General features: G+C 32.5%; 1 protein-coding gene across 50 annotated transcripts in view; it reads right to left on the minus strand.

Annotated features, from left to right (window-relative positions):
- Nucleotides 1–24,459, minus strand: part of RIMS2 (regulating synaptic membrane exocytosis 2) — a 341,566-nt gene that overhangs the window by 118,413 nt on the left and 198,694 nt on the right. For 26 of the 50 annotated variants that reach the window (XM_059671962.1, XM_059671979.1, XM_059671964.1 and 23 more), the window contains 2 exons: nt 22,998–23,177; nt 22,003–22,112 (listed from right to left, as the gene is read on the minus strand). In XM_059671962.1, coding sequence (XP_059527945.1) covers nt 22,003–22,112; nt 22,998–23,177 — 290 coding nt within the window. Of the gene's footprint in view, nt 1–21,167; nt 21,201–22,002; nt 22,113–22,997; nt 23,178–24,459 lie in introns of all 50 variants that reach the window. The other 24 variants (XM_059671970.1, XM_059671942.1, XM_059671945.1 and 21 more) reach the window with 3 other exon arrangements.

Genomic DNA, 24,459 nt, shown 5'->3' on the forward strand with positions numbered 1-24,459 from the left:
TTGTATTATATCTTGCATTCTTTCTCCTATGCAAAATTTCACTACAGACATATTTATTATACTACTAAAATAGTTTCCTCACATGTTAAAATAAAATTGGCATAAAGTGGATAAAGTAACTGCTTATACATATTCCATCTCTAAGAAAACATTTTTTTGGTATAAAACATAAAAACAACAAATATTTCTTTCTCTACCTACTATTTTCCTGTATCTTGGATTATTTTATAATGGCGCTGCAGGAATGTTTTCTATGTTATATGGGTTCAAACATTCAAAGTTCTTCTCAAACCAATCATTAATTTTAGAGAATAACTGAGACACATAGAATTCAAGTGACTTACCCAAGGTCACAAAACAAGTTCAGTGGCAGAACCAGAAATAGACAGAGGTCTCCTGATTACAGGCCAACTTTCTTTCTACTAGATGCTATATGTCCCAACAAAAACGTGAAATAAAACATCAAATAATGAAAAAGCAAAAAAATATTCTCACGGTGATACCCGAACTTGACATTTTATTATACAGTATTTAATTAGAATGTTTTTAAAAAGAGGAACATGCTACAACTATGCAAGTAATTCACCAATGCTTTTACTCTTTGAGGAATACGGTAACACTTAGCACCAATAAGTTAACATTTTAAGAAAGTTATACAAAATTTTTACTACATCAAAGGATGAAAATGAAAGATTTGACAATGATCTCACTACCAACTGTAAGTGCCCATTAAATAATTTTTTCATCATTTATGTGAGAGGACCCATTAATAGATCTTAACTAGACTTATATAAAAATAATTTAACTTTAATTAGCAGATATAATATTCATTTAAATCATAAAATCTCAATGTACCAAATATATTAAAATCTTTATTGGATTTTTTGTCTTCCTGTGATTACCTTTAATTATAAACTATTTTATGAAAACAGCTTTTTTTAAAAAAAGAGAAACATAGTCAACTAATATTATTTGAACAGCCATATCTTATTTAAATGGCAATAAAATGTAAAGACTTATTTCACGTGTGCTATTGTAATGAATCAGACTTCAGTGAACCTTAAGAAGCTAAGCATACCCCCCCACTCTTCCTATCGCCCCTCTTTCCCTTAATTGTTACTTTGCCACAGTCAAACATTCTGCTTTTCAGTGCTGTTAATGGTAGTTCTAGTGAGAACTCTTTCCAATGGTTCATTTAACCAATAACCGGCTGGAGTGATTAAGGACAGTAAAAGTATACCCTCTCTTAGGTGTCCATTACTGTCACATCTATGGCAGGATATTAGTTTTAGACTTAAGAATTATAAAGACTTGCCCTAACCGGTTTGGCTCAGTGGATAGAGCGTCGGCCTGCTGACTGAAGGGTCCCAAATTCGATTCCGGTCAAGGGCATGTACCTTGGCTGCGGACACATCCCCAGTAAGGGGGTGTGCAGGAGGCAGCTGATTGATGTTTCTCTCTCATCAATGTTTCTAACTCTATCCCTCTCCCTTCCTGTCTGTAAAAAAATCAATAAAATATATTTTTTAAAAAAAGAATTATAAAGGCTTTATAAAGGAGAATGCCCAGTATTTTTGTTGTTGTTGTTCATTCAACCATATGAACTACAAAAGAGAAATAAAATATTTTCATATAATATACTGAAATAGATGACATTTATAAAGTATCATTTCATCACTTATAGTAAGTAGCATTTCATCACTTATAGTAAGCTATTTTTGAACAAACATTTTAAAATTTAAGGTACCATCCAGGTGCAAGCTATGAAAAGAATGGGCTTTTAGTCAAGTCAAGTAGTATAACATTTTTTTATATATAAGAAAGTTGTCTGTATTGGTCCTTCCAATAAAAACGATCTACAGAAAATAAACAGATACATAAAGTAATCAGTGTCATTAAGATATTTGGTTAGCTCATGAGAATTAACATAATGGTGACTTTATATAAAATTGTGTGAACCAAAAATTTTCCCTTGTCAATATAATGAATTACCTATTACATTACAACTGAATATATTAAGTTCAAACAAAAATAATAATTTGTAATCAACTTAAGTTAAAAAGGCACATATAAGGGGGTCATGTTTATCCATAAATGCAAGTCTTTAACAAGGGTGCATGACACTATTTGAAACTTCATTGATTGGCTAATGTTCCCATTTATCAACATTGACAACAGACATACAATTGGTCCTACTATCAGATTTAATTGCACCTGAGTAAACATATGTCCTAAAGGACCAAGCATTTGTTAAAAAGATTCCTAACAATGAAAGAGAAGTCTCAAGACTTTCAGTGTATATTAGCATTTACATATTATTAAAAGCTGATCATACAATGATACTTTTTTAAGGTCAGAGGAGTCTACGTTGGGAGCAGGAACCTTTCAAAATGAAGCCTAATTAAGCATTTACTTAGTAGGAGCCTCAATGACACAAAGATCAGGATAGACCTAGAATATAAAACCCAAATGTTTGGCAAGTTTACTGATTTCAAACCAATACTTCTCTACTGTGACAAGAATCTGTTGAAAAATCCCTCAATCCAAGTATTTGAATTGACTTTTAAAACTAATTATAATTATCCATAATTGTCAACAACCATAAAATTATTGAACATTTATGATAAATTATACTTATTAAAATAAGCAAGGTAGAACATTTAAAAATATTTCCCTATTTTGATAAGCTTGCTAAAAGTTTATCTTTTAAATGTCTTCTTTCCTATTCCTAAGCTGTGCTGTTTTTTCTCATTCTGTCCTTGAAGTCTGATATCCAATGCAATTTTAAACACAGCAGGAAAACAGAGCATGTATTGAGGGAGTTTAAAATAATTAATTTTCCAGCTATAGCACACAACCTATCATATGACAGTCACTAAAGTTGGCCTTATAAATTTATCTGTATGTTCATAGGAAACTGAACCAACTTTAAATGAGCAATTAAACTCATAAATCATCAATTTCCCTTTACTTACAGGAAAACATGCTTGTTAACAAAGAACACTATGTCTAAGGATGTCGGTAGATTTAGTTACAAGATTCTATCAGTTAATTTGTGTTGTACAAAATATTTACTTTGTTATACATCAATATATTTTTCTGTCTAAAGTAAAATACTTTTATTCTATAATAATCCAGAAATAATTAGAAATTACCAACCTCCTAATATTGACCTGGAACAACCTTAATTCTTCTTTCCAGGCTAGATGGTTTATATTAGCATCTAATTAGAAGACTAATTTTGAATACTGATTTAGACTGACATAAATTATTTCTACTTTTAAAATATATCAAACTATTCAAGAATAAAAAAACAAACAAAAGTCTGTTACATCAAAATACTAAAAAAAAAATTTAAAGCATAAAATTCACTAATAAAATGCATCTTTGAATATTTACTTTTCCTTAAGATAAATTTTAAAAGTATCATTTTAAAGGTAAAACTAAGAAAAAAGCCCCTACCTTCTCTACAGTTATAGATCTATAAGAAATACAACATGGAAAAGTCAATTTTGAAAAAGTAATGGCTAATATAAGGTGTCCCCAAAAATGTATACACACACTTGGAATAATTATAAAGGCAATGTTTATGAAATACATTTAATTTTCAAAATTGAGCTATAAGCTGTTAAACTATGTATATAGTTTTTGGACCACCCTGTATATTAAGCAAATCATATAATGCTAAACCTAGTGACTTAAGCACAGAAGAAGTTATAGTAAGTAGTAGAAGCTTTGAATATTTTCAATTTCCAAAATACTATACAATCAACACAGCAACTCAGCAAAGTGTTTCACTGCCCTCAGTCTTCCAGATAAACATATTTTCCAAATAAGATAAAGCAAGGTAAATTGCATTGTCATGGCTCAGGGTAACTACAGTAAGGGTAGCAAATTAATTCAAGATTTTCCTAAATGGAGCATATCTTACACTTAGAAAATAACAATTCATGGTGGATTATTCTTTCAATAAATAGGAGCAGTTAATCTTCAAACAAATTAGAAATCCTTTAAATTTATCTCAAAGTAGATTCTGAACTATTTAGTTCCTCTCACTTAGAGGAACTGAGAAAATATATGTTCTAAAACATTCCTTCAGTCTAACTAGAGTTAGTTTTCTTACCAGACGTTTTTGTAGGATGAGTTTAGAAAAACATGCGATAAAATATTTTATGTACAAATGTGCTCTTTTCTCAGACACATTTCTAATTACTATAAGAACAGCTAAACTGAAAGTAAATACTCTAATAAAGTTCAATAAGATTACAGTTTCCTTTCAATGTTTAATAACACTGCATTATTATAGACCACAGGATTCTACTTTAGAATCAGATTGCTCATTGAAAAACAAATAAACAACAGATCTGCCCTCCTCATGCACCCTTGATTTGCATGAAGAATGTTCTGTTAACTTTACGGCCTAAACAATATCTAATCTTCATTCCCCAGGAGGAAGCCATTTAGTGATTTACTCTAAACATTATACATAATACCTGGGGTTTAAAATCACTTGATTTTAAATAAGCCTGTATTTTATGCTTGCACCAAACATATTAATTATTTTGCCCAGGGATCCTCATCAATCCTGCTTCAGTTAGAGGCACTGAAAACAATCACCTCTTTCCCTGGCTATCCTCTTAGGACAGCGTAGTTCAGGGATGTCAAGATTCTTCTTCAAAATAAGTCCATAATACTTAAAGTCCATGCAAATATTGGTTAACTCATATTTTCTAGCCAACACAATACCCCTTAGCCCTTCAGTTCTATCGTGTTATATTTAAAATAAAAATTACAAGTGATCTTTATACTCTTAGTATACATCATAAAAATGGTCAGATTACCAGGTATTCTGATTGCACAACCTTTCATAACACAGCAATAAAAAAATACAGCAACATATGCTATTGATACAGAGCCAACCTTGCTCTCAGGTTTGGGTGAAGTCCTCCAAACTTTTTCTAATACCACAAGTTCCCTACAATAATCCTCTGATGACAACCCTTTGACAATTAACGGATTCAGTGAATAAAAATTACATTTTAAACAAAGGCTACAAGGAATAGATTTTTAATATCATAAATGTGCTTAAATATAAATTAAAGAATGCCCCCAAACACGTCTCGGCAAAGCCCAAGCTCATAAACATTATAGAAATATAATTCGCCCACCTGACGTCCCACTATCTTCCTCCTCTTTTATCATTCTAAAGTTCCAATGATTAAGCATATTCTACACATAGCCTACCTTTATTTCAGAAATAAATACAAATATTTATGGAAAACTACAATTTAACATGGCATTTATGGCTTTAGCATATTGCATACTTACTCATGACATTAAGAGTTTGAATATCCAGGAATTTCCTAACACATAGGAAAATGCACAGTTGCCAAAACAGAAAAATGTATAAACATTTTAAACCATAACATTAAGGCATTCTAATTATATTAATTTTCCTCTATTATACACATAGTTTATAGTTAATTAGAGGACTTAAGTGGTAAGAAAAATATATGCTAAATACAAAGAATACACAAAAATTAACATTATATAAAGGTGATATATATTTTTTTTAAATTGGTGACATTTTTTAGCCAAACATTGCATTGTTTCATGATTTCAATGTACAATATAATTTATTTACATAAATATATATGGCCACAAACATATCCATGTACTCAGACATGAGAGCAAACAGGACAAACAAATAAATAGTAGTTCATGACCAGGAAAACCCACATCACACAATATAGCAAGGAGAGATTTTCAAAGAAATGATATTTGTTATATAAATCACAACATATAACTAATTTCATACATACTTTTTTTACTTCTTAAATCACCTTAAATATACTAATATATAATAATATGCTACTTTTCCAAAAAAGGAGTGATTTTATTTAAAAATTTGAAAAAAACATGTAAGATATTTTCTTACAAGTTTATGAATATGTTAAAATTCGAAATACAAAATCCAATTCATTTTAATAAATTTTCAGTATGTAACTATTTTACAATAAGAGAATTTACAGGTTAAGTCATTTGAACTATGGCATTTTTCCTTGCTTTCTAAACTTATGTCGTGTAATACTTTTTTCTCAAAGCACCCTATTCTCCTTTATAGCTGTATCACAATTGTAGTAACTTAATCATTAGTATAATTTTTAACTTGTGTATTTTTGCCGAATGTAAACTGTATGAGGGCAATTACTGCATCTATCTTATCTACCCCAATAACTCAGAGCCAAACACAATGCCTGGCATACAACAGGATAGCAACTGATATTCGTTAATAAAAGTTAGTTTAATTTATACATTGACAGATTTTAAAATATAGGTTTTTAGAGACATAACAGGAAATGAGTCACATTAACACTGTTACTATAGGCACACTTTAATGCCACTTAGCCTTTAGTTCAATAGTGTTATATTTAAAATAAAAATTGCAAGTGTCCATTTTTATAATATTATCAAAAGCTCCATTTGTTTTCTAAAATTTTGAATGAAATTTTTGATGTACTCTCACTCTCACTCAATTATTAATTAAAAGTAATACTGCCCTAATCGGTTTGGCTCAGTGGATAGATCGTCAGCCTGCGGACTGAAAGGTCCCAGGTTGGATTCCGGTCAAGGGCGTCTACCTTGGTTGTGGGCACATCCCCAGTAGGGGTGTGCAGGAGGCAGCTGATCGATTTTTCTTTCTCATCGATGTTTCTAACGCTCTATACCTTCTCCCTTCCTTTCTGTAAAGTCAATAAAATATATTTAAAAAAAATAAAAGTAATACTGATTATTCAGTTGATTGTGTCTGCTTTTAATCCTGGTTCAATTTTGTGTCTTCTAGTAATCATATCTCTTCAGAGAGAGGAGAGGAAAATAAAGTCACTTTATTTCAACTCATTGGTAGAATTAATGATTTGAAAAGAATCTTTATCAAATTAATATATTATGCTATTATTCCTTGTTGTTGGCAATATTTTTAGCGTCAGAAGTTGTAAACAAATCATTACCAATATGTAGTTTGATACCTCAGCATTTGCAATGAAAAAGAAAGAATGGCCTATAGACACAATTTAAAGAATATATTGAGCTTACTATAGTACTCTTTAGGAAAGCAAATGTCTCTTCATGAAGATACTTTAATTTGAGTTAAAAGGACCAAATATATAAATGATCATTAGTGCTTACACTTGTCACTTTTTTCCTAAGGAAGTAATCTTAATAATAAAATAGTCGTTCTTTTTAACTTTCTAAAAAAATTTTAAATAAAGTGTCCACCACTCTAATATAAATAGGCTCTACAAACTATCAAGTTCACACCAAAATGAGAGAAATGAGGAACAAGCACACACGTATTACAAAGCATGAAATGCAATGCTTATCCTCTCATGCTTTCCGCAGTTTTCCACATCCTGACAAACCTGGCTCTGATTGCTGTTTCTTTTGCGGCAATGGTATGTCATCATTTATTGTACCATTCACCTTTTCCTGTTGGTCTTCCCATGTAACTTCTACTATGAATAAAAAAGAATAATCAGAGCTTGTCAGAAACATGAGGTAATGTTCATAACAAGAACCTAAAAATACTTCAGGGATTTAAAAAAATGATTTACCCCCTATATTCTCCCGTAAATTTTCAGTCATGTGTAGTTAATGTCTTAGATATACAAATGTTACATTTGAATTTTTTATAATAGATTTAAAAAATCCAAAGCACTAAAACTCACTTCCAATAAAATGAATGAGCTGAAGGTATGAAGAAAATGATTAAACTGATTTGACAAATATGGTTTTTCTTAGTTGATATTAATAATATTAATTTTAGAAATGGATATTTTGCTAAACACTGTTTTGTGTGATGAAATGAAATGTGTATGTGAAATTAAAATGCACAAATTTCGTACATATCAAGAGAAATTAGATTTTAATATAGGACAAGATAAAATGGCTATTTTACTACCATATTTAGTACTTTCATTAAATGATAGAAAAATGTGCTATGGAATATGGTTTCAAACAAATTAGTAATAGTTTAGTATCATCAAATATGAGCTACCTGGTTTATTTAAGATTATTTAGAATTATTTGTAGTGTGGCCTAATATTCATTCATTCAACAATATATACTCAGCACCTATAACAATCCAGGCATATCTAAGGCACTGGGGATACAAGAACAAACAAGAGAGACAAAAATCCATGCTCTCATAAAGTCTATATTCTAACGGAGAAACAGATTATAAATAAGAAAAACAAGTATGATACTTTATGGCTTGGGTATTGATAAGTACTAAGAAGACAAATGTGAAGTAGGTAAGAAGTAACAAAATGCTTAGGGTCTGATGAAAGTTTGAAGAGGGTAGTCATAGAAACCCCCACGAAGAAGGCACATTTTGATCAAGAACTTAAGGAAGTAAGGGAGCTGTATGTTGACCTGAGGAGAGGGCAATGCAGGCAGAAGAACAGCACTTGCAAATATCCTCAGGTGGGAGCATGTTGGAAATGTTCTAGAAAAGCATCCTGGACGTGAACGGGAGGCCTCCAGGGCTAACGCGGGGTGGAAAAGGGGGAAGCGGTAGAAGGTGGGATTGATGAAATGGCAGTGTGGGGAGTACAGATCATTGCAGGTCACGTATCAATAGGGTCACTGGTCGCCACTTAACTTTCCTCTCGTAGCAGCATTCGTGAACACTTAAGTATATACTGGCCTATACTTTTGTTCGCGTTTCTAAATCTAGACGTTAAGTCATGTAGACAGTTACTATCTACGTCCATTTTAATCTCTGGCCATAAATAGTGGAATCCTAACATTTTATAATATTAAGCTAAAAAATATAACTAGGAAGATGAAATCACTGTCCAAAAATGGAAGAATATGCTATATTGCAACATCAAATATCAGTTACTGTAGACACAATGCTGTTTTTGATTACTTATACTGCTAGAATTGACTGCAGTTAAGTACTGTATAAGAATTACCCACTCCTAGACTTTATTAATAGACATTTTATTAAATGCTATTAATAATTAGACACTTTATACCAGTCCAACATCAATCAGCTACCGAAAGAAAACAAACCTCTTGATTTGGGATCATTTTATAAAGTTACACCTGGGTATTTAGCTGACAGCTTAATTTTCTAATTAGTAAATAACTGATAAAGATGCAATATAGGGTGACCAAATAGTAAGCTCTGGATAAAGATGCTATATATCAATCAATGGCTAATGGAAGATAAACCTTAAAACCTTTAAAGAATATACAAATTTTCTGATGAATTCCAAGACTTTAGTACAGCCTCCTTTAGTTATAAGAACAAAGGACTCATATATTCCTTAGTCAAAGTTAATCTGTAGTAACACAAAAATAACAAGACTAATTTTCCCATTTTAGGGAAAATAATAAGCTCATCAACAATAAAGTATTGTTAAATCTGAATGATCTGCACTTTTAGTTTCCTACCAAAAAACAATATGAAAGATTTTACAAGCACTACAGAGTTGTTCAAAGTGAAATTTTCTAAACTCCTACATGTTTGTTATTTTGAAAAGTTGTTTCTCCTTCCATCATTTGATAGTTTGTGACGTTCCAGAAATAGAAGGCATGCTACCTGTTGAAATAAGATTGAGTATGTAGAAGCAGAAATGGCTTGTTTTGAAATGGGTCAGCCGATCTGTAAATTGGCAGAAAGCATCTTCTGAAGTGTGAGGAAACATTTCTTAAGGCATAACATTTTTAATTTCCAAAGACTTTCTTTGAGTCATTTGTCTTATGTTGACAGAGTGAAATTAACAAGTATTTGTTGAAAGTATATGCCAGTGGGGGAAAAAGCCCCATAGCCATAAATTTATAGATACTAGCCATTATAACAAAGAAAGAAGACCAAGATCAAGGCTAGCAATGATTGATAGGAGAGGTAATATATGTTACTAGCCTGAGCCAGAAATGGTGAATTTTAGGAACATTTCTGCCTTTAATGAGGTTTATAATCTTAAGCAAGTTTCATAAAATCTCTGGCCACTAATCTGGTATATTTGAAGTGAGAAACTTGGTCTTAAAAATTTCTAAGGTTATTTCTGTGCTAAAATTACAGTTCCTCTTGCTTCTTATGATTCTAGACTGATTAATCAGATTTTTGTGGAAGAGGAACTCTACCAGAGATGATGAAATTAAGACACTTAGAATTTAGAAGATTTTCCCTAAGTCCTAAATATGGCTATTATTAAACCCTATATCAGAACCCAAGTGTTTATTTTAAAAGAGATTTAAAGTCATAAAAAGAACAGAATTGACTAGTGAATCATTAATTCACTTATCACCCCAAAAAACAATGTCAAGAGCTACCCATATGTAGCCCTCTTTGAATTTATGGGTCAGAGAATTAAAACATTTAAAGAAATTAAAAGATGCCTAGTTTTACATCAGAAAAAAATGTTCAAATTGTTTGAAAGTTGCTTTAATTACATTAAACAAAATAGCAAAAATATCACTGATCATGTGTTTTTTTATGAACAGACTATTGTGGTAATTTTAAAATGAAAAGTCTTCTTAATGTTAGATAATAAAGATCTAATAATTAAAACTTAAGTACAAAGCGCTAGCTCATGACAGTGTGTATTTATTACCTGAGAATAAAGAGTAAAAATCAGAGATATAGAATGCAATTTAATTGGTATGATTACCTTGAATAAATATATATCAAATGCCTCAGATGCAAACGATGAATCCATTCAAGTACAGAAAGAAATTTATTCTAAAGGATACATTCTTTTACTAATACTTTTATTACTTTACAAATGCAGTAGTAAATATTCAGTTGTGAATTTAATTTGTAGATGGAAAGCTTGAAGATTGATTTGATACATATGAGATAATGTGAAGAACAATTTTACTCATTATGACTTAACTTTGACGTGAGCTTTTTAAGTGATATTTTAAAAGCCCTCATTTCTACAAAATAACTACATACCTGGCTAGTCTTCATTACACCATGTAGCCAACACTGTGATTTAAATAGTACAAGTTCCTATATTAGCAAGATTATATTTATATAACACTGTATGTTTCAATGTGTTTTCACATACAACCTCATATTTGATCCTATAAAACAGAAAGGACCTTCTATTAGGTGGTATGTACAGGTAAGAAGACAGAGCTGATTAATAAGGATAAGAGCTGAATAGCCATCCTAGTTTACAAACAATTTCACAGGCATTACCTCATTTGATTCTCAAAGTAGCATATGAAAATGAAAGAAATATGCTAAGATTACCTCTTCTCAGATTAACTAACTTGGAATAAGGGCCTAGAGTCAGGCAGTTGGTATATTGTAAAGGCAGACCTTGTGTCAAGGTTCTAAACCTGTGATTTCTCTAATACCATCTCCCTTTCCTATTGTTATTTTCAACAACAAACAGAAGATGGCTTTAGAATTGTATCTGGGAAGTCAACAATGAAATGACTTCAACAATGGCTAACCTTTGCTGGAAGAAATGAGGAAGGAGGTTCTTTCCCAAGTCAATTAGTCTATTTAGATTTTTGAAGTATAGAAGAAATAAAATGAGCAGGAGGAGGAGAAAAGTAAAATGAGGATCTGCAAATCCTACCACCCTAAATGGTATCCAACTCCTAGAATGCCTACAGAAGCAAGCATCGTTACTAAGACCATTAAAATTATCACTTTTGGTTCCTTTGTAAACCAGTTTTCCCCCTTTTTTCACCCTTCCTTCCTCTCTCCCTTTCTTTCTTATATATAAGGTTATCTATATTTGAAATAATGTAGGCAACTGTACATTAAGGCTGAAAGGGTCAAAATATTTCCCTTTAGTCTCATTATGCATCTTTAGGCACATGACTTTTTAATAGGCAACTTGGTAGGGTTTAGTCTACAATCCCAACAGTGTTCACCCACTAACAGCAAATTAGGAGGTTGTATCTGTTAAGTTTTCTAAAACCAACCAACCAACCAACAACAACATAAACCATAGGTTGGAAACAAAACTATTAGAGACTTTTGACATTCTTAGCCACATATCCAAAAACACTTATTGTGTTAAAGTCCTTAGGGAATATTTTACTTACAGAAGAAGGAACTGAGGTCCACAGAATGAAAGCCTTGCCAGAGGCCATAAACTTCGCAGTAGAACTGAGCTCATGACCCAAGTACTGACTTCAATGTCATTCTCTAGATACTATAAACCTGGAAAGTCCTACTGATATAAACAGTTCTCTGACTGAGAGAAAATTATTCTAAATAGTTTCATATTGATTTTCATACACATATTGAAACATGTACAATTAACTGTATTAGAACATTATGCAGTATCTTATATTGCCATTCAATTCAATTCATTTCCCCCTTGGAATTGTTTCTTATGCAAGTTACTTGATCCAGAGCACTAATTTCCTAGACACTACTTAACAACATGTACTGAATAACTGGTTCAGAGTGATGATCACAATCAGGCTTAATCTGGCTGTAAATCTAAAGTTTTCGAATTTATAGCAAGACATCACTAAGAAATAATAGTAATGATAGCTAACACATACATAGTACTTATTATGTGACAAGTATTGTTCTAAGCAATTTAAATATACCAACATTTTTTAAAAAGTAAACTTATAGCATATCTGCACAGCAAGCAATGTTATTTAGAGTGAACCTGGGGTTAGTTCAAGACAGCGTCTGCCATTACCATCCCTCCACGGTACCCAGTGTTCTACCACATTTTAAGATCCCTCCCCCCACATCCAGCTTTCTCCACTCACAGGCTCTAACTTGCCTCCCATGAAAAGGTGTATGTGCTAACAGCTCGGGTCCGTCCCCTCAGAAACATTCACATTTCAGTGTCTGGAAAGCTTAAAGCTTTATATTATTAAAATAATTAAGCCACCAGAGACTAGCAGAATATAAAGTCATATAACAAATAGTGGGATAAATATTTTGGGCTGAAAATCTACCCAGACCCTCCTGAAAACTTACCTGTTTGTTATAAAGTTGGTTCTGAATATATATCACAGTCTTAAGACACTTTAGGTAAGTGACATGCTATATGTTTTATCAGCTATTTTCATTATGTTATTACTCCCCCAAAGCAGGGAATATATCTGTTTCATCATTGCATCGTCAATTGCAACCTAGTACAATACACTGAAATCAGCAGATAATGGCTGAACTGAACCAAACCATTAGCTAACAGCTAAAAATAAATGGTTGGAACCCATGCAAGGGGAATGCCATTCATTTGAAAAGACATGCGTGTTTAATGTTTAATGCATGTTTAACATTAACAAGTCCTGAGATTGGGTGTCAGGACTAGAGACCTGCTACTATGTGGGTAAGAGGAAGTTAGGCTCTAGAACTCTGTGCTTTATCAGTCAAGGAAAGTCGTGTTATTAAAAGATTTTAAGGGTCCTTCCAAAGCTAAAAGTCTTGACTCTGAATCTAGGGGTTACACCACAGAACACTGTGCCCTGGTAAACTACAGGCAGATGGCTCAGGGCCAGATGGCTCCAACTAGTGAACTGACATCTCAATTTAGAAGACAAAGACTGAACACAGTTTCCTTCAAGTATTCAGTTCTCCTGATCGCTCCCCTCAACTCTAAATTTTTATTTTTCTGCCTTTTACAGCCAAACTTGCACTGTCTCCATTTCTCTCCACCATTTTTTTAAAATAAATTTTTATGTATTTATTCATTTTAGAGAGAGAGGGAGAGAAACATTGATTTTCTTGTTCCACTTATTCATGCATTTATTGGTTGATTCTTATATGTGCCCTGACCGGGGATCGGGACTGAACTGAGAGGATGGTGTTAAGTCCACCATTGAGACGACGCCCTGACCAACTGAGCTACTGGCCAGGGTCTCTCCACTTCTTTTAAATCCCTCTAATCGCTTTTACCTCCTCTGACTCCACCAAAACTGCTCTTAGTGCAGGTTACCACGGTGACTTCCTAGTAGTGATCATTTCACGTTACTGATGATTCTCTCCTGCTTCAAGGACTTTCTTTACTTGGTTTTGCTACAATCTCTCTCTCTCTCTCTCTCTTTGCATTTTAAATCAGAAGAGGATGGTGTTCAGTCTACCTCTCTACCCAATGCTCGGACATGATTATAGCTGCAATTTACAGTTACTTTTTACTCTGAATATACAGTAGAAGTAGGAACATAGTAACATCCCTTTAACCTTTGGAGTCTTACTCAGGAACTCTCGGTGAGGTTTAAAATGAACAGTAAATTTATCTCTTCCAAAAGAAAACAGCAAGAGGATATATTAGATACCTTAATTATCGGTAGATAATCAAAAGGTTATACTAAATAAAAATGAAAGCATATATAAATATAGAGTTCTCATCTTTCAAATTTTTATTCATTACCTCCTTTCTAGGTCCAACTATGTCACAAGTAGGATTGGTCTACATGAACAATCGTGATGTTTTGCAGTGGAAAGAATTTTTATATAAATCATAAAAAATAAATTAATGATGACTGTGTGACTGAGGCCCCAATAATCACTGTCAGTAGAACCTTTACTTGCAAGATCAAAGGAAGCAATAAGACAGCAGAATAGTCTATAGGTCAAAGATTTAATAGCATTCAGGGCCAACTAGATGTAAAAAAAAGAAAAAGAAAGAAAAAAAAGCCCTGCTGAGAGTACCTCATCAGCTAAATTCATTAACTTAATGTCTTCAGGATTTTGGTTTTTTTCTTGTTAATCTTCACCCGAGGATATTTTTCCATTGATTTTTAGAGAGAGTGGAAGGGAAGGGGAGAGACAGAGAGAGAGAAACATCGATGTAAGAGAGACACATTGATTGGCTGCCTCCCCCATGCCAGGCCGGGGATCAAACCTGTAACTGAGGTATGGGCTCTGGACCAGGATCTAACCCAGGACCCTTCAGTCTGCAGGCCGATGCTCTGTCCACTGAGCCAAATGGGCCAGGACAATGACTTCATTTGAAGCAGAGAACAGACTGATACATTTGAATGCACTTAAAATATAAAATGGCATTAGATGTTCTTAAAGTTTGTTATACCCTAGTAATTGAACATTTAAGAATATATATTTACTCTTTCAGATCACTGACATATATTTAAGTACATCCAAACATATCCTTTCACAGATGGAAAGTGAAAATCATAGAGGTCAAGAAATAGATAAAAGTGACAAATATGTAAATATACATTGAGAGTTCATTTAATTTTTTGTTTTAAAGAGAATATTCATATTTTATAATGCTTGATTTGATTTTACTTCTTTTGTCATATTATTCTTGCCTTTTTATATCATAGCAGTTTTAAGAATTTTATACATGAAGTGTTAATGAATAATTAACATTCCACAATAAGAAAAATGATTGTATTTTAGTGCTAATTAGATTTCACATGTAACATTATAGACATTTTTTATAAAAGATGAAAATGGAGAAGAAAAAATATATTCAAGACTGAAGGACATTTCAACTACATTCCTAAAGGATAAAACTATTCATTTCTTGATCTGGCCAAATAACAAGGGTAAACTGTTATAATATAGAGAAATTTTAGATGTTGATTTTTTAAGTAAATATTTTAAATGCTAACATTCTAAATCAATGTGTGTAGTTATATTTTATTATCAATCACTACGAAACATACACAGTCCTACTGTTTTTGAGAAAACTTGGTTGGGGTAGTTACAGAATTAAGTCATCAATAGTTATAGGAAAACTAAGTCTAACTATTAAAATCAATCATCTTTTCTACTCGCCTATACAATATATTAATTTGTGTGTATAGAACTGTGAAGTATCTACAAATGTTATAAATATTTGTGACACTTGCCTTTTTTCCCATTATTAGGTGGACTTGGTGTTTCTCCCTCATTGTCTTTGTAACATTGAAAACAGATAAGAGTGATTAATATTAATGTCATGAATGACCCAAATAGAAATCAAGCACACCACAAAAGATGACATCACGTAAAGTTCATTTCCTTATCTACTTTAAAATTCTGCTTTGAAATGTTTTAAAATTCATTTAATTTTAAAACAATTCTGAATTTAAAAAAATCTATGTTCTGTTTTTCTAAATACATAACATTATTACTATTTTCCTTAGAATCTTATTCCTTAACATTATCATCAAAGCAAAACTTCTGATTTTAATGCCATATATTTCAATAGAAATGAATTTTACTGTAATCCAATAATAAGGTAAGTATTTTAAGACAAATTTCACATTCAGAAATATATTGTAAAACAGCAGACATTAAATACTGGATAACTTAAGTTGGCACTAATAGTTGTACTTATGCTTTTTTAATTTAGAAGAGCATATTCATGCACATCACAAGTCAATACTGAATGTTTAATATGTAGAAAGGCACAATTCACTTCATATTACACTTGCCTTTTTCCCCATTATTAGGTGGGCTTGGAGTTTCTCCCTCATTGTCTTTATAACATTGAAAACAGACAAGACTGATTAATTCTTAATGTCATTAACAACCCAAATAAAAGTCAAGCACACCACAAAAGATGACGTCACACACTAGGAAGCAAATCCATGCACTAAACAGGACACCTCACTGATGAACACAAGAGTAAAGCATGTCCTTCCTATCCTATAAGAAAAGTGATAAAAATACAGATAAAATGAGGAATAATGAGTCATGTTATAAAGTTAGGAAGATTATAGCTTTGGTTTTATGCTAATTTAAGAATTGGTGTAATTCAAAAACTTAATTTTGAAAATAAAGTATAGGCAACAAACTAGTTCAACAAATGGGCTTCTTTATCTTAGTGAAGTTAAAACAAGTAGAAGTGATATTAACTACTGCTAAAGTCCCCAAACGATATCCTAAAAAAAAAAAATGACTTTACTATGGCAACTAAGTGATGAGCAGAATGAAAGCCTTTCACTATTCCTATGAACTAGTAGTTTATGATATATAGGAATGAGCAATATGAAAACATTAACTGCAAAGCTAAATTAAAATAAAGGTCATTCTTACAGTATTCATAAAAATGTTATTCCTATAGCATTTCAGGAAAATAAAAGAGGTGTGACTTTCTAGTAGTCCGTATACTAGAAATTCGTAACAGAGATAGTTATGCATTTCCATAACCATGCATCTAAACTTGCCTTTGCTTTCATTATCAGAAGTACTCTGCTGATTTTTCTCATCTGTACGACATTAAAAATAGTTACGATTAATTAGCAACTGCCGCTTACGAAGTCTTCTGTCTTAAACTACACACACCATTAAAAAATGTATCCATGAGAATATGTTGCATGCACAACTTACATAATGGCACTGCTTGCACAGTGTTAAAGGACAGAATAAAAGAAACATAAAATACCCTCTACTATCCATGAATAAAAAATGATGAGTGAAAAATGATAAAATTAGATTTAAAGATATTCTGCATTGTTCAAAGAAATTAGAAAGAAGTTTTTTTTAAACAACAGCTTAGGTATGATTAGGATTCAACTCTGAGTTTCAAATTAAAATAGTATATATTGGATAAAAGAAGTATATAAAAGTATTTACTGATTATATGTTATTTTAAGTTTTATCATTTCAGAAAAATTCTGACAAAGAAAGTGACAAAATTATGACATTTAAGTGTAATAGGGACTTAAAAAAACAAAATGAAGTTCTCTCCATAACCATGGAGAAGGAGGACTCTTAAGGAAGAAATTATAATGATCAATAAACATTAAAGTAATATTGAACTGAGATGAAGAAAAGGTACCTACAGTTAATTTTAATTATTTTAGAGGGAAAATTTTATGGATAAAATTATGATAGTCTCTAAAAGTTTTAATAATTAAAACTTGGAGTTTATATTCTACCCTACATTCACTTGTAATTTGCCTCCACAAAATCAAAATTCTTCAAAGAGAGGCGAAGACTTCAATGTACCTCTGCTCAGTGTAAACACAAGGTAAAATGTAGCATTTCAGCAGGTACTCAATTGACATTTTTGAATAAATAAATGAACTGAATGTAAAGCTGGGGTAAAAGATAAGTGCAAATCATGGTCAGAAGCACGGCCTCTAATTTTAGTTTGATTAAACATTAGGATAATGTTCAAATGGGTGAATTAAGTATTCAGTTAAATTACCTAGATAGCTTATATAATATCTCTCCATTTAAAATTAGGTAATTTACTTTAAAATTAGTACTGGGAAACAATCTGTTCTTTCTTGTACACTTATGAATTTAGAAATGCAAAGTCAGACTTCTAAAACACCCAGTCATTTAGTTTAGACACACAGACAGACCTGCCTTGACCTCGACTCCCTGCTCCTCTCCCCCCTGCTCTTCCGCTTGCCCAGTTTCTTCATTAACTTCTGCTTTTGTAAAAGTAAAAAAAGAAAAAGACCAGATATATATGTTTGTTACTCTCAAGTGAAACAAAACATTTCAAATTATTCATGATATATTAGTGATTATTAAAAGACTAAGATTATTTTAAACAAGTTTCTGATGTGTTATGTAAGCAAATAAATATACCTGTAATAAATGATCAATCTCCTTTTATAATCACTTTGATTTGTAAAAGAGAAATTGTGGCCCCTAAAATATTAGCAATGGTGATAACTGTGTAAAAATCTGTCTACTGACTTGAAGCATTCTTATAAAAATAAAACTATATAACTTTTCTTCTAGAGAAAAAATATGAGATTATAAACTCTTTTATTTTTACAAAATGCCACTATATCAAAGTTAGGGGAAAGTAAAAATATATTAGTAATGCCTTACAGTTGTTTATTACACTGTACTTTCATTATATTGTTTCTATTTTTTCTGGTTCTCAGACAAAGGGATGATTAATGCTATACCACCATCAAGATGAATATATATATATATATATATATATATATATATATATATATATATATACATATATATATATATATATAGTTTTAAATTAATTTCATTAATAGACTGAAATATAACAACCAAAATAAAAAAGAATTAAATTAAGACTTGCTAATTCTTTAGGTGCTGAACAGGATTACAAAATAAAAATGTCATTACTTTAATTCGAAAAGAATGCAATTAAATGATAACTTCTTATAACTTTTTAGAGAGAATCCAAACATAATTTGTTAGACTATCAGTTGATACTCTATTTTCAGTTATGTCCCTTTTACTTCAGTTAGGAGTTGAAGATCTAAAGAGATATATATCTCCTTTAAAGCTAACGAAAATCACACAATCATATATCTACTGGTCTTTATATCAACATTTATAAAAACACTGTTAAAACCATTCATACTTTTAAGCAAAATAAACCACACAAAAACCCGTTTATTTGAAATTGGAAAGAATAAGGGAGGTTTTGGCTCTCCTCTCTTATTTATAAAAATGGAAAAGCCACAATCAGGGACATTAAAGGAAAACTGTGGTTTTAAAAAATGATATAGGGCAGAAAACAGATAATAAATAGAATGTTTGCTGAGAAGCCCATTAGAAATTTCCTATGCCCTGACGAGGTAGCTCAGTTGGTTAGGGCATCATTCCAGTACGTCAAGGGGGTGGGTTCGATCCCCAGGCAGGGCACATATAAGAATCAACCAATGAACGCATGGAAGTGGAACAGCAAAGCACTCTTCCCTGTTTATTTCTTTCCTTCCTTCCTTCCTTCCTTCCTTCCTTCCTTCCTTCCTTCCTTCCTTCCTTCCTTCCTTCCTTCCCTCCCTCCCTCCCTCTTTCCTTCCTTTCTTCCCTTTTCTTCTTCTCTCTCTAAAATCAATAAATAAATTAAAAAAAAATTTTAAACTTCCTCAATCCTGATTTGCAGTATCGGCTCCATGTCAGTTTTCTGGTATACTGTATTTATTATTAAAAAGAATGTAGCTATTCATATTTTAATATTTGATTGCTATAAACTTTATTAAATTTACAAAAAAATGTCACATGAACTATGTTTCTGGCTTCATATGTCATCAAATAGCATCAAAATTCTACCTTGGAATGACCAAAATTCTATACATATTATAGAACTTTCCTTATGGAAAGTACTTTTAAAACGACATACCCCATTCTTATGCAAATAATTGAGAAGTATAGAAATGCTGCTGAAATCTTTTATCAGGCTGCATAACAGACCATTTAGTCACAAAAGCAGTGAGTTGTTAAAAATTATGGCACAAAGCAAACACAAATAACCACAAAATGAAAGCTGGTAAGTCATCCAACTACAACAAGAACAAGTCAAATAGGGCAATAAAAGTATTGCTGCCTAAAAGCAATGCAGCTGAGAATTCGTTACAAGCAGGTTATGGAATCTGAATCTGAATATAAGTATGTAGAGAATAACAAGATTATTGTAGTGGTGCGTTATACACTATTTCAAGTAGTTGTTCAGTAAGTTGTTCAGTTTTTATATAAACATTTCATGCATTCATTCAACAAATATTGATTGAGGGACTACAATGTGCCAGGCATTATTCTATGTGCTGGAGATTATTCAGTAAATAAAACCATTAATTCTTTAAAGTTACAAAGTCATTTTCAGAATTGTATAATTAGCAGAGAAATGTTTTATTGTCCTAGTAAATGCATGACACGCCATATATCATGACTCAGTATATTCTCTTGAGTCATAATGTACTGTGACAATAAACCTGCAGATATTTAACTTGGCTATACTGTAAACAGTCTTGCTACAACATGAAAAATGATGGAAGAAATGCAAACCACAAACATTATCTAATTCAACAAAGTCCTCTTCTAGAAAGCCAAATTTAAGAATTAAAGATCACCATAAATACGAAATGAAATGAGGATGATAACTACAACTAGACTAGGTGTACATCCTCAATGACATAAACACAGATTGCAATTGATACCTTTGGTTGAAGTCTTGCACAAAACAGAATTCTGCTTAAAAGGCAAATTGAATTTTTTAAAAAGAGGAAATTTTATCTTGCCATTTAAAAGAAGTTAAACTCTTTGCAGTCTTTTTTGACTGGATCAAAAAATTTAACTCCTGGTCATCATTTCTACGTAAAATGCCAAATACTTTACCAGAAATCACATAACAAGATAATTTTACATAAAGGTCTATACAACGGAAGGACATCAATTGCAGTTGGGTTTATTTTTTGCTTACGAAGCCCCCCAGAAAGGCTGTCAGCACAAAACAAACCCTCCTTTATGTACAGACCTTCACAAGGTTCTATCTCCTTGACTCCATTGTCTAGGAAAAACAAAATAAAAACAAAACAAAGAAGGGAACCAAAGCACAGGGGTTAAAAACAACAGAAATTTCCAAAGGTACAGAATGCATCATCAATTAAAGAAAAGTAAAACGGTGACTTAATTTTTTTATTTTTGTACAGAGCATCCAGTTACCATATAAAGGGACCATTTAAAAAATAACAATAAAAATTATTATATTCTATCATCCCATGCTTTTAGAGGTCCTTTAACCAAGAATTTATAGATGGGGGGGGGGTATGTTTACCTGTGTGTGAGCAAGTAATGCCTCTTAGGCAAAAATTTTAAAGTATTAAAAAATACGTATTAAAAATATCAGTACAACATGCATCTTTCTTTGCATATTCATGATTACCTTTTTCTGGTACTCCAGTTTTGAGAAGGATCACCATTGTTGTGCATCAGCTAACCAGTCCTTTGCAGTATGTGAAAATTGATTTGGCTAGTTACTAATAAACTTTATGTAACTATCAACAATTACATAAACTTAGCTGTAGCAAAGCTATATCATCTAACTGCTTGTTAAACAAGAGCATTACATTTACTTCTTAAAATGCATTAATTCAAATTTGTAAAATGTGCCAGAGCAGTAATAGGTTATTTTATCTGCAAATAGTACACATTTTAAATGAAAAATACATAATATGTAATTACTAGCAAATGCAGCTCAGGCATTCAATTAACCAAAGAAGAAAACTAAGGAAGGTAGGACAAAAAGAATCTTGGTTCACCTTAGCTTCCATGTGCATTTCCTACATGACACAATTAGAAATAAAACTTACTTCTCTCCAGGGTTCCCTTTGGTGGAAGTTGTGGAAGTTGCCGGCCCCTTCGTCCTGCCACTGGAGTGCTTGATGGGCTTGTTTGGACAGACCCAGTACGAGGATGAGACCTACGAAATACACATTAATATTCACTTTCAATATAATGAGTTAAATACTCTTAATACATTTGCTTCACATGATAGCTGTATAAATGCAATTTTAAAAGAGGTTTAGCTGCTGATTAAAAGGTTAGGAAAGTAAGACACAATATGGATATTTGAATGATTATCTAAACAGCCAAAGATGTTTAAACTTTTGTGTTATATGCGTACATACACAGATACATGCACGGAGAATCCTACAGTAAAAGCCATGGGATTATTCATGTAAATTCATACAAAAGTAAGAGGAGAATTCTGCAGCTCAAAAAAATAAAAGGTAATGTCTGACATTTCTTTCTACCAGATTTCAAACTCTTCACTCTAACCTCTCTCCCTTGATCCAAAGAGCTTTTTACTCAGGCTTATAATAGATAACACTTCATTAGAAAATATCTGATGAAACTACAAATAAAACCCTGCACAATTCAACATTCAGCTAAAGAAGGTAATGGGTAATACATGATATTAGTATTGATAGAAAGAAACTAAAAAATCTAGTTTTGTCACTATGATGACTATTCCAACAGTGATGTCTAATGAAGACAAACAATTTCTCATTGTGTACGAGAACATGGTAGTCATGAGGTGCGTTATGTGGGGATTTACCCAGGACTACTGATAAATGAGAAATCACAAAACAAATGCAGTCAGGACAGTTAAACGTTTTACAATGGTAGCCACACACTATTATATCCGCTGAATATAAATAGTGTGCTTACACGGAAAAGGTTAGTATTGATTGTTATTAGTGATCAGCCAAGGATGATAGAAGAGACCAGTTAGCTGCTGGGAAAATAAAATGGTGTGCTGGTGGGGCAAAGGGGAAGTTAGTCTGATGGATTTATCTTTCACCTCGATAAGGCAGGTGAAGGAGGGGCAGATCTTCCGGTCATTAATGAAGGCATCGACCTCATGAGGTTTGTGTCGGGTCGCTCAGTGGATCTGGAGCGGGCGGTGGTCCGCTCTAGGACTGGCCGCTGTTCTGTTGATCTGGATCTGTGATAGGGCTGTCTATCTGCTGCTTCACAATCCCTGAAACGTTAGTCAAAGAGCAGCTCAGTCGATCTTTAGTGCCTTTCTGCTATTTGGTTATGATGCATCAAATTGATTTTGAAAAAAAAAAAGTAATTGTTTAAAATCACTGCGTATGTAAGAAAAAAAAATTCTCTTCCCCAACATATGCTGAGCAAATTCTCACTAAATGTTTAAGATTTCCAAAGGAACCCAAATCTGCCTTAAATAGCAATTCCCAGTGAAGATAAACAGGAGTTGGTCAGTTATGCTCAAAGACAAACAAAATTGCCTGCTTTGCGAAGTGAATTCCCTTTGGAATATGTGAAATATGGAAAATATTCTACTTTAAAAGAATTCAATGCATTTTTCTAACATTTTCAAAAGAATGGGGGAAAACTAGATAAGCACTATTCTCAGTAAACCCCTAAGGCTGTTTATTACACCAAATAAGATATGAAAATATTTTCAACACAATCATAGTGTACTGATACACCTGAACATTCAAACAGAAGGATCCAGATGTTCTAAGAAAACAGAGCTACTTTGCAGTCTGTAGCCATATTTAACCACGGTCTACAAGAAAAACCACTGGATAGAAAACTGGTGAATCAGCCAATCTCTGACATCTATCTCAGTGCAATTCAGTGCTGCCAACCTATACAATTCTGAATGGGTATGAACTGACTGAAATAATAATGGTTCTGAAACAATGTGATCACTTTGACCACAAATAAATCAACATCAAGTCCTGATCCTTGCTGAGAGGAATCTACCATTGTTGATTTCTTTTTTTAGCCCTGGAATCTATCATAATGCTTTTATATCTAACATGTGGCCAATGAATGCTTTCTAATGCAAACCCCATTTTCAGTGAGCCAACCCTAAAAATACTAACTTTGACTCTAGAACTCTAAATAATACATAATCTAAAATACACTGCAAATCAAACTATTACCTCCCCATCTAGTTGTAACCACAGAAATGGTAATGCTTATATATTATAAACTAGAGGCCCGATGCATGAAGATTCGTGCAAGAATGGGCGTTCCTTCCCCTGGCTGCCGGCACTGCCTTCGCTCCAGCCCGGAGCCGCCTTCCTGCCTTCCCACGCTGCTCGGAGGCCCTGAGAGGCTGGGGGTGGTGCAGAACGCCTGCGTCATTGCCATGGCAATGACGCAAGCGTCCTGTCCCCCGACCATTGGGCACCTGCATATGCAAATTAATCCATCATCTTTGTTGGGTTAATTTGCATACTCACTCCTGATTGGCTGGTGGGTGGCACAAAGGTACAGTCAATTTG

Source organism: Myotis daubentonii, chromosome 17 (genome assembly GCF_963259705.1).
Source record: "Myotis daubentonii chromosome 17, mMyoDau2.1, whole genome shotgun sequence".
NCBI lineage: Eukaryota > Metazoa > Chordata > Mammalia > Chiroptera > Vespertilionidae > Myotis > Myotis daubentonii.